This window comes from Furipterus horrens, unplaced genomic scaffold (assembly GCF_987537825.1).
Source record: "Furipterus horrens unplaced genomic scaffold, mFurHor1.1.pri manual_scaffold_17, whole genome shotgun sequence".
NCBI lineage: Eukaryota > Metazoa > Chordata > Mammalia > Chiroptera > Furipteridae > Furipterus > Furipterus horrens.
This window is the reverse complement of record NW_028327187.1, coordinates 71,709,756-71,721,698: the sequence shown is the minus strand read 5'-3', so window position 1 is coordinate 71,721,698 and position 11,943 is coordinate 71,709,756. Positions and strand designations below refer to the sequence as shown.

Below are 11,943 nucleotides of genomic sequence, written 5' to 3'. Positions count from 1 at the left end.
TCTCTTCACCTCTCCTAAATCTACAGAACTCTCTCAGCCTCCTTTCAAATATCCTCTGTGGGGCACTTACAATAAAAGCAGTGTCTGCTATAATGTGCTCATCAGGAAAGAGCTAGTGAAGTCTGAAAGGTTTGCAAAGGAGATTAAGAATTACACAAGGTGATCAAATTTTCAGTGAAATTGGAAATAGCCAAGTGGTTTTCCATATGGCATTTGTTAGCTTGTACACCTCTTGGTTACATCCACATCTGTTGCATCAAAACCATAAGTGGCTCCACCACCTGGTTTATATCACTGGAGCAAACACCACAGTCTGCATATTTGCAACAATGTATAATAAACACAAACAATGCATAATAAACACACTGTATTGAAACAAAAGCCGTCACTTTATTTACAAAGTCACAAAACAAAGTATAAATACTTCTGTCATTAATGTTTAGGAAAACCATTTACAAAATTTTCAAAAATGTACAGGTATTTTGGAAAATCACCAGTTTCCCATTTTGTTACAGGTAAAGAGAGGGATGGGCATGGGCTGGACACTTGTGTGGCTGTCTGGGGTCGGTTGTAAATTTGCTATGGGTTCACACCATTCCCTAAACTGATGTCAACATTGGGGGTGCTATTCTGGCTATTCTCAGTGACTAGACCAGCATTATGGGCTGCGGCATTTTGTACATCAGTATAGTGCTCTTCCAAAATGTCATCAATCAGTCTAAGGTTGCACAACCAGTCTTCATCTGGACTTGTGCTGGGGCCTTTCAAGGGAGCTTCAATGAAATCCACCTCACTGCAGTCAGGTGGAGAAATCAGATCGTTTAGTAGAGGCTGGGCCTGGGGCAAAAAGTCATAGGGTGGCAGCTCAGGAGGTGGACCCCTTCTGCTGAATGAACCTGGGGACAGGCTGGCAGCAATGGCGGAGACAGCAGAGGCAGTGGCGGCAGCAGCCACATAGCTTGGTGGTGGCTCAGTGCCCTGTATGGGACTCATGGGACCAAAGCTGGCTATGCCCTGCTGGAGGGATTTGCTGGCATTCAGCACAGGCATGGGACCCAGCACCAGGCTCTGTCTTAGGCAGAAGTGGGGGTCGGCTAAGACAGCATTCACCATCTGACCAGGCCTGCTTCCTGTAGTCCCCTGACTGGGAAGCCCGACTGCTGGCTCTGGTGGACAAGCTGCGGCTACCAGGGAGACTCCTGCAGGAACCTTGGTGAAGACTGAGTTCCTATCAAATTGCTGCTGGATGCTATTATCTACTTGGCTTGGGGTTGGTTCCGTCAAGACCACTGGGGTTGACATTGCTGCTGCCACCCACATGGCGTAATTGAACATGGTGGACATTCTTGGCATACAGGGCTGTCTGAGCTGGTGCGGACTCAGGCGCTGGCTGAACCTGGGCAGGAACACTCCCAAGGAGGATGCCTTGGGCATCTGTGTATGCTGGCAGACAGAGCCAAGGCTGCTCAGGGGGTTCTGGCCTGAGCATGAGGATATGGGAAACAGGGGCTTGGATTTGAAAATTCCTTGCTTTTTGCCCAGGGTCAGTGAGATAATGCCCTTATGGCTCTGGTGCCTGCTGGGTGGGATCATTCTTGGACTCAGATTGTTCTGAAGGAGCCCAGCTCTGGGTGGCATCATGTGCTGGCTGTATGGGGAGCTTGCCTTGGTCTGGTTACACTTGGAGGTAACTTGTTCTTGGACGGCTACAGAAAGAAAGAAGGGGTGGGGGTCAGTTCCAATGGTGTTCTCAGTTTGGACTGCAGCTGCTGCCAGTCCAGCATTAACCTTTCACCTTCCACCCTTGGCTCCTACTGAGCATCCCCTGTTCCCCAGCTTTTCTCAAGTCCCCTGTTCCTTCACTCTCAGTTTGGACCACAGTTTCTCTAGGGAGACCACCTACACTCCTGGGTCTGTGCTCACATACCTCTCCCATACCCCCACCAAGTATAGATAACGTTGGATGAAAAACACCAGCTTATCTGTCTGTCCCTTCAAGTAGATTGTAAGCTCCATGAGATCATGGTCTCGGTCTGCTTTTATATACTGAGTACTCAGTACGCAGGCCTGGAACTGCCCACCCGTTGACAGATAGAATGGCCTTCCTGGAACTTGTCTGCCCTGTCCCTACAGCTGAAGTGTGGCTGACCTTGGCAGGTGGGATATTTAGCTGGTGTTAGGCCCAAAGAAATAGGGGTTTTTTTGCATGAGAATAGAGGAGTAATGGTGCAATGGTGGCATTGCTTAAAATGAAGATGCTGACCACCTGTTGGAGGGCAAGCAGCCTTTCTGAGCCTCAGATGAGAGTACCCTTTGTCTTGCACAATGTCACTACTGGCTGGTAAGGATAGCTTACTACATGTCTCTTCAGCTAATCTGGAAGCTTCAAGAGGTAGGGACCAATTCCTGTTTGTTTGTTTGTTTTTTGCAAACAGCTGTATTCCCAGCCAATAAATGTTGATTACATTCATAGGGGTCATGGTAGGGTGGGGATCCCTGCTATCTGTGGAGGCTCTGGGAACCCCCTACCCCAGACTCTTTGAGGCAGAGCTTCAACCCCTTTTCCATTGCCCACACTTGAGAGATGGCCCAGGATTCCATTAGAATAGAAAGTCACTGGGGTGAGAGGAAGAAGGGCAGAATCAAGAGTCCTAGGGTTGTGGCAGCCCTCAACTGATTCTGACAAAACCCTAGGTGGTGTGCCCTTCTCCCACTGAGAATAACTGCTTTAACTCACCTTAGTCTAATCAATCTGTTGAATTAAACAGCAATGTCACAGTCATTAAGATCGGGCCTTCAATTGGGATCCTACTTAAGTTTCCAGTGTGAGAAATCCAGCCAGGATGCTACTGAGCTGATTCCCAGACTTCCTGTCTTTCCCTCAATGCTTTCAGAAACACCCACAGTAACTGCTTACTCTGGGGTAAATTCTCACCCTATCTTCACATACACAACCCCTGGCCTGTCCATTTTGGAACATTGATCTTAACTGCTTACCTTGAAATTGATTCATCTGTTGGGTGATATATGCACTCTGCTGTTCAAGGGTCATTGCCATAAGAACTGATCTCTGTCTCTCTTGCTAAACAGAAGATAAAAAAGATATGTTAGAATAAGGCTACCAAGAAATATTTGCCTTGGGATTGCTGTGTGGGGACCCAGGACTTGGCTTTGGTATAACAGAAAGCATGAGTGAATGCACCAACACATACTTGCATGCATGCCCCACCCTCCTGAGTAAAACTTTACAGGTATAAATAAAAGTATGATTTTGCAACTTGGGTTAAAAAAACCAACCGGGACAGTATAGGTTGTGGCGAGAGACACAGAACTTAACAGCAAGTGTGCATAGAGAAATATTTAGGCATTTTGGATGTCCTTCTGCTCAGGATGGGTCAGCAGTGAGATGTGGTCACCAAAAGAGCAAACATAACATTAGGCTACATTAATAGAAGCAGAGTATGTAGAAGGAGGGAGGTGACAGTCCTACACTACTCTGTTTTGGCCAGACCATGACTATAGTTCTGACAAGAGTCTGGGCATGCTAGTATCAGGGAGACCCAGATAAACTGGCTGCATTCAGAGGATACTAAGTGACTGGTGTAGAGATTGGACTCCAAAACACACAGACAAGGGATGATTGAGAAAACCAAGGATGCTGCAGCTGGGGCAGAGCCAACTCTGGGCTTTTGCAGGGTTGTGATGGGCAAAAGGCCAAAGATTATTCTGGGTGATCTTGGCATGAAGCAGTATGATCGCATCGTCAGATGGATGCACTGTCTAACACCAGGAGTAGTCATTCACTGCCAACTTCCCTTCATTCTCCTGACTGGTTGCAGTATGCACAATTGGGATGAGCTTCCTATCTCCATTTCCAAGCTTGGTGAGCAGAGGGAGGGGCCAAGGTTCAGAGCTGCAGTCCCAGCACTGAGTGTGGGAATGGGTCAAGGATCCAGCTCTCAGAAAACCAGATGAGGGCACAGGGAAGGCATGACTCGCTCTTTGCACAGACTCTCAGACATTTGGATCCAAGTCTGACTCCCAGTCTAGTGTTTACCCACTGCCATCTCTCCCCCTTCTCAAGAAGCCTGTTCACAACCAAGGCAGCTCCATCAGGGAACAACACCCCTGAGCCTACTTTCTGGGCTGCGTCCCCCTAGATGCCATAAGGCTTGACCCTACAACATGGGCTGACCTGCTTTTCTGCACTTAGAGGGCTGACGTGGGGCTGTGGCATGGGGGCAGGTGGAGGGCTGGTACTTGGGAAAATGTCTTGTTCTCAGGCCCAGTGGCAGTTCCTGGCCTCAGTTCCTGCCAAGGCAGAGAGGACAAACACATGACACCAGACAGACTACACTAAAAGTGATTTGACCATCTTGGCCTCAGCCTGCTTCCTGTCTGAGCTCTTGCCCTGCTCCTCTGGGGCTGCTGGGATGTGAATGGTAGAGGTGCTTTTTCTCATCCAGCCCATGGAGCTGCCCTCTTCCTCTTAAAAAAATGGGGGTGACAAAACTGCCTTCCTGCATGCTCACCGTACTGAGCACTTTGCACCCATTATTTCGCATTGTGTTGCAATAATCCTTTGAAATACTGATTTGGTCACTGAGGAGCACATAGGCCATATGATCTCCCAAGGCCATGCCATCAGGAAGGTGGGGAGCACTAGGATCTGCCTGAGATGCTCAGGATGGGCTGGCATTTCTGAGGCAGCCTTTTATTTGTGTTGTTCTCTTCCACCTTTACATCAGCTTTAGGAGATCTGGGCAGAATATCTACAGACCCACCCATCACTTCTCGGCCTTTTGGCTAAGTTCAAGTATAGAATATCTACAGACCCCAGCTTACTGACATGACATCTGAGGCTCAGACAGACATGCCCAAAGTGCCATGTCTCTTAACTACAGACCCAGGGCTTCTGCCTGTCCAGTCCAACGCTTCTGGGGACTGGCTGCTGTGGCCGGCTAGGTCTACACCAATTCTAACTCCTTCCCCACTGGCTGCCCCATTAGTTTTATCAAATAACACAGTTGTACAGGGTGAGGGTGGGGGAAGGTGGAGGCTATAGAATGTGTCCAGAGAAGAAGCAGAGAGGAAGGGCAGAGGAACCCAGAAGTGAAGAAGCAGAGAGGAAAGACACCCCAAGGGCATGGGAGACCAAAGTCAGAGGGTTGAGGAAATGGGTAGTTAGTGTCTGTCAGATAAAAGAAAGTGCTCCTCAAAAACAGTCCATGGTTACAGGAAGAAGGCGCGCGGGGGGGGGGCGTTGTTGGCTAGTGTTCGTTCACCCAAGGAAGCACAAAAACCAGCACATCCAGAGTTGAAGGGAAAACTTGGCTAGTGGCATGGTTACACAAACTCCCAGGTCCAAAGGGCACACCTTTCATCCAACTTACGGGCTGGGCCCTCTAGTGTCCTGGAAGGTTCTGGGGCATAACTGTCAAGAGCGGTCTCTTCATACTGCTGAGGTGGTCCAGGGTAATCCTAGCTCTGTGCTCTGGGCTTGGTCCTGTTGTCCCTGGCCCAGCAGCCAGAGCATTCTCTCCAGGCCTCCCTAGGAGGATGCTTCCTTTGTTTTGCAGATGGAGGCCTCCATCTTTTGTTCTGCAACAATGTGCTCCAAAGATAAGCCCCAAGAAAACAGTTGTTGTCTTTTGACACTGACAATTAGAATCTTTGGAAAATGGTGAAAACAGGAAATGACAAATGTTTTCAGTAACCAGGAGGAAACAGTGGCTGAAAATTGCTGCTTAGTGATGGTGAGTTATAAAGGATGTCCAGGCAACCTGTGGATTTTCATAAATATGTTTATGGAGGACGTCATCAAATGACTCATTTTTTGAAGGCTATGATTGTTATGAGACTTGGCCTTATTGTGCCAGGTGACATTGACAGGACAGTGTTTGTGGGTTCTTTTCAAGCCTAGGTGTGCTTCCCCCATGCTGGTCACCATGGATGAGCCTGGGTTGGTGCCAGCAGGAAGTCTTCCAGAGAACTAGGGTCCTGGATCTTCCATCACAGCTCCTCCTAGTCTCATTGGACCAAGGGGCCACATTCACAGACAGGTCACAGCCAGAATGGTGACCTGGGAAGCCATAGAGTTCCTTTTCTGGAAGCTTTTTGCTGATGCTCAGGAAGCTGCAAAGCCCTGGTCCATGCATGGGGGCTTTGGCAAGGCTAGTGCTTCCTCTGTGTGCTAGTCAGGAGAAAGATGCAAAAGGTTGGCCCAGACCCCACTACCACCCCCTGGCACCATTGAGCCCGACACAGTCCACTCCCCAGCAGATCAGAACAGGTGCTGTGTCAGCTTTGCTTTTCAGCCATCACAGGTGAATTGCTCCTGAAAGTCCTATGGAATCACCTGGATGTTTCCTCTCACCACTGCAGGGAAAGAATAGTCTCAGGACTGATTCAACCACTTAATCTAGTAAAGGGGGTTGGGGGATAGGATGGGGCAGATGATCAGCAATCCTGATCACACACAAAAGGTTCCTGGATTTTTAGCAGGATTTAGACTGATGTTACTGGCCCTGTGATTCCCAGGAGGACAGCACTCTGACTGGGAAGGGGATTCCAGTGGAATAGCTTCTGGGCGATGCCAGGGAATGGATCCAAAGGTTTATTGCATACAGCACACATTGATGTAGGGAAGGAGAGAATGCAGGAGGAAAGGAAAAATGGGGATAAGGAGAGAAGAAGAGAGGGAGGGGATAGGAAAAGAGAGACGGAGGGAAATGAAAGGGAAGGGTGAAGGGCAGAGGAAGGGAGGGAGGAGAAAGAAGATAAGGAGAAGTAGAATGAGGAGCAGGAGGAAGAGGAAAAAGGAGGAGGAGGAGGAGGGGGAAGAGGAGGAGAGTTTTTTCTACCACTAGGAAACCCCAGCATCCTTTCCAGAAAATGCAGCCCATGAGTGCTCCCACACTGAACTATCTTGCCCTGCAGCAGAAGGCACTCAGCTCTGTGTTATAGGTTCAAAGATTAACAAGCCCTAGTGTCTGGATTTATTACTCCACTAGGAAAACACCTTTTGTAGTTTTTGGAAATCAGATTTGGAAACACCTCACTCACTTTTCTGACTTTTCCTTTAAAATGACCGGAAAACATTTTTATGTATGAATATTATGAAATAAAGACCTGAATTCTGGGGGCTCCCATAACTGTATGGATGAGGGCACCACACACTTGCATAGTCCATGGATGAAGGCAACATAGACACTTCCATAAGAAGCCCCATTTGAGGAGCTGTGTATGCTCTAGGTGAAAATTCTCCTCTAGAAACGATGGAAGCTTACTACAGTGAATGGCAGGTGAGGTTTATTTCCTAGTGCCTCTGACTCTTAGAGCCTGTGATTCAGTTTCTCCAGAATGACTCCAGAGGAGATTGAACCATCAGGAGTGATAAGTGTGACATTTGGCAACTTCTGCCTGTGAACTCGAACCCAGATCTTGACGGGGAAGGAGGTCTGTCAAACATCTGCCCTCTTGTGTTGCCTTTGATCAATGACTTACCCTGCCCAAATGCAGCCTGAAAGGTATGGACCTCATTGGCTCTGGTCCCCTAGCACACACTTGCCCAAATATTGAATGGGAAGAGAGGGTTTCCTTGGCAGCCCAGTGTGTCTGTCTCTCTGTCAGTTGACAAATATTTCTTGTGGGTTTACTTTGGGCTAGGCTCTTTCCCAGGCATGCGGACAGCACTGTGCTTCTCTACTTTTATGGAGTTTACAATGCAAGGGAGACTGAGAGCACACACTTAAGTCAAAGGTCATTTCAGATGGTTACACATCTTCTAAAGAAAATACAATGTGTGAAGGGAACCAGAGTGAGTGTAGCGGGGAGACGCAGCAGAAACATCAGGTCAGGGCTTGGGGCCCTGAAGATATATCAGAATCTGCCACAAGGTTCTCTGAGCTAGGGGAGACCAGTGTAGCACTGGCCTGCTGGGGTCTGTTTTGCCCCTCTGGGCCCCTTGCACAGGAGCCAGGGACCTTCCGCATGGTGATGATGCTGCCCTGTGGTCTGAACCAGTCTGAAGCTGTCAATGGGGCTTTCATAAAATCCATGGCATCAAGAACAAACAGCTGGGAGCTGTAGGTCAGCTCTTTTACTCTCCATTTTCTGTCTTTCCACTTGACCTCCAACAGCATGAACTCTATTCTGACTCTACTTTTATCTCTTCTGTGGTTTTGGGGCTGCCTGGTCCCAGAAGAGCTTGGTCTAAATGCTGGGACTATCCTGGGGAAGAGGAAATACATGTCTTTAAAGCTTGCCTATCTGCTACCCCTGTGGTGCATGTCTCTACTGTCTCACACTGAGTCACAGACTGAGCTAGCAAGGTCTTGTCCCTCAAAGTACTTCCAGGTGGGCTCAAATTCCAAAGCTTTGTATGGAAAATGAAGGGACCAGGCATCTGCCCCATTCTTCACTACTGGGTAGAAGGTGTTGGCTTGGGTAGACATAAGGGGGATGAGGGTAGAAATTCATGAGACAAGGTAGCAGATATCCTCTTGTTTTTGACTTCTGAGGACAAGGAAAGGCAGTGACATCCTCAGTGGATGATGCCCAATCCATTTTCGCCAGTTCCGTTTCCCTGGCAGCTTTGTGCTGGACAAGATTTTTCAGGTATTAGTTGAAGAGCACTGTGACTCTGAGAGTACACAGAAAAAAAGGGAGGTAAAAAGAGAGAAAGAAAAATCTATACCCCTTGAATGGAAAGTACTGCTTGTTCTTCCAGGCCAGGGAAAACAGATAAAGAGAACAAGGCTGTCAGTAACAAAGCAGAATTTCCATTAAAGGACAGAATTCAGGAGGTCCTTTCAGCCTGATGATCCTCTTCTGATCACTATCACTCAGCAATGCTCATTTCTCCAGTCTTCTCTGTAGATAGGACAGATATCCTGTGCACACTGCTATTTCATGTGCCAGAACAATAACTCCACAATCCAAATGAAATACTCTGCAAAGGCCCATTCTAGCTGGTGTCTTCATCTTTCTCTCATGACCATGACTCTTTAGGGCAAGTCAAAGCCATTCCTTCTAGACTCTGCAGCATGATCCAAACTCAGCCATGCTGGGCAGGCTTGGCTAGAATTCCTTCTGTCTGCCCTTCCCAGGCTGCCAGTACTCTAGTGGGGAAATCCAATTACCCACTTTTAGGGTGTACAAATCCTGGGTGGGGTAAAGGAACCCCTTGGGTTCGCTGTCAGGAGAAGCAGTTCCTGAGCACCCACTAGGTATGGAACAGGCAAGCAACTGGAGGATTCAAGGTGCAGAGGTGCAGAAGTGCAGACCCTGTCTCCCTCGGGCTCACAGTCTGGCTGCAGGGACAGACAGGCAGGGGAGGAACTGGGGTTCTGGAAGGTGGACAGCAGGGAGGAGTATCTGCATGTGGGACAATCCGCACTCAGCTTGCTTAGGTGTTCTCTCTGCAAAAGACTGGCTGGGGCACAGTAGAGAAAGTGTTGGAAATCCCTCTTAGGTGTACAGAGCTTTATGGGCTGTCACCTCCTGTGTTCCTCCCAACAACCCTGTGAGGCAGGTGGGCAGGTGGAGCAGAGAGCTGCATCCCGGTTGACAGATGAGGAAAGCTGAGGGGAAGTGACTTACCCACAGTGTTGCAGCTAGGCAGTACTGGAGCGGACACCTGCCTCCAGGCCTTCGGATCCCAGCCGCCCCAGGGCGCTGCCTCTGAGGTGCTGTACGAGGAGGTGACTCGGGCCAGCTCATGAGCAAAGGAGCTGCTGGGCAGGAAGAACTCACTCCCCAGGGCCTGGCAGGATGGGGGCTGTCGCCCGAGGCTGACCTGGGGAGGACTGGCTTCCCCAAGCTTGCAGGCTTTGTCTATATGACTCTACAACAACCGATTGAACAAGCTATCAGCTGCTTGGCCACAAAATGATTCTGACTGATCTTGTCACTTCCCTTACTGTCTCACTGGGTCATTTGGGTGTTATGCTTATATGTACCAACTGGTCTGAGGCAACAAAACCAAATAGGTTTGCAGTTTTAATTGTCTTGGGTCCGAGACTCCTCTGAGAATCTGTTAAGAGCTATGGTTTCCACAGAAAAAGCACTTAGGATGGTGCCTCCCTCTTCCCAGCCCACCAATATTTTACATATAATTTCAGGGGTTTTCTGGACCACTTAATACCCATCTGTGGATCTGTTAAGGATCCTCTGCCTTGACTTGTCAATGTCATGCTGGAAATGGGAGTAAAGCTAGGTCACATAGCTGGTTCACCGGCAATGACCTTGATCAATCCCAATCCCTCCCTACCCCTCCTGTCCCCCTCAACAGAGCATATAGTTCTAAATTGGTTTGTAGGTATATGTGTAGACATGTTAAGAAATCTGCAAAACCAAACAGTCAAGTGTAAATCTCACAACAGTCCTGACTGCATTTCACCTTGCCAGGGCCCCAAGGTTTGAGGACTTGTGTGTGGGTGGAACCTGTCCTTTCCATTGTATTTTAGAAGACAGGAATTTCATCAGAATTGAAAGTATGTCCTAATTCTTTCAGCTAAAGGCAATTTAAAAACCCATACTTGATATCCATGTCAGAGAAAACTTCAAGATTCAAATGAGCTACTGATATAGCCATGATATCCTGATGAGCACACCAAGCTCTTGGCAACAGTGGTATCCAAAAGGACCAGGGAGCAAGCCTGCCTTGATGAGAAGTTCTGCTTTCTATGTGAGACAGATTCTTCACACTCGTGCTTTTAACAACCAAGCTGCAAGTGATCATCTGTATCTCCCACCAAACATTCCAGAAAAAAGGGAAATACTTATCCCCCCAAACTAAGCTAAACATTTGGAGTCAATTTGATTCATTGCAATAAACACTAAGTATTTACTGTGGGCAAGTCTCTGCAGTTAATGATAGGCCAGTAGTTGGATGCATTAAATGATCAAAAATAAAAATAGTCACCACTAAATTTACTGAGCACTTGTTATGCACCAGGCATGAACCCAAGTTCTTTCAATATTTGGACTCACTCAATCCATACATGAGGCAGGAACTATTGTTTGTATTTTACAGTTGAGGATAATGAGGCCCATAGAGCGTAACTGAGTTGCCCAAAGTCACACAGCTAGTTTCCAGCAGAGTAGGATGAAAACTCAGTTTTACCTGCTTCTCAAGCCCACATGAAGTTTGCCATGGTGTGTGTGTGTTTAATCACTAACTTGCTATATGAAAAAAATTTTTGAAATGTAAACTTAAAAGATGCCATTGAAAAAAGTACAGGCAAGGTTTTACAAGGGGCTTTAAACAATTTTTAAAGAACAAATTATAACTACTTAAAGATGGGACTAAGAAGACAATCTAATACCTGAAAAGCTCTAAACAACTTTTAAAGAACAAATTATAACTACTTAAAGATGGGACTAAGACAATCTAACACCTGGAAAGGTTTAGAAATTACACCCTTCCCCAAAACAAAACAAAACAAAACCAAAAAACAATAAGAAATATTCTTAGCAAGTAAACTCAATGCACTTGGGAAAGAAAACATCTTTGCAATTTGATAGTGTACCAACTGTGGAGGCCCCAGTGCCCCTCCCTTTGGGGTGGTTCAGTACAGAGCTGAGCTCACTGGTCATCTCTAGTTTCACTGCATCAAGTTCCAATTTGTTCTTGGATCAAGGTCATCTGGGGCATGAACAGAAATGTTGCTTTCTACTCTACAACTCTTTATGCATGAATACCTAGCTCCTTGATCATCTTAAACATGATTTTATAGCCACATTGACGTTTTTACAATCCTAAAATTCAAGTATTACTAGAGTTCTGATTATCTGCCTATTCCATGATGACACATTCTGAAAGCAATGAATGGGGCTTATTTGTAAGCTTTTCCTTAGGAATCTCTGGTAGCTTTATGTGACTTGTAGGGATATAAATGATGGCTCAAGAAACAGGACTCCCCCATCAGCATTAACATA

The 11,943-nt window shown here is 47.2% G+C and overlaps 1 protein-coding gene across 2 annotated transcripts in view; it reads right to left on the bottom strand.

Moving 5' to 3' along the window:
• Positions 1–370: 370 nt before the first annotated feature.
• Positions 371–11,943, bottom strand: part of MAMLD1 (mastermind like domain containing 1) — a 186,768-nt gene continuing 175,195 nt past the window's right edge. For both annotated transcript variants that reach the window (XM_090265094.1, XM_090265093.1), the window contains exons 3-4: positions 2,998–3,082; positions 371–1,706 (exon numbers count right to left, since the gene is read on the bottom strand). In XM_090265094.1, coding sequence (XP_090121220.1) covers positions 580–1,706; positions 2,998–3,082 — 1,212 coding nt within the window. In that variant the 3' untranslated portion in view covers positions 371–579. The remainder of the gene's footprint in view (positions 1,707–2,997; positions 3,083–11,943) is intronic.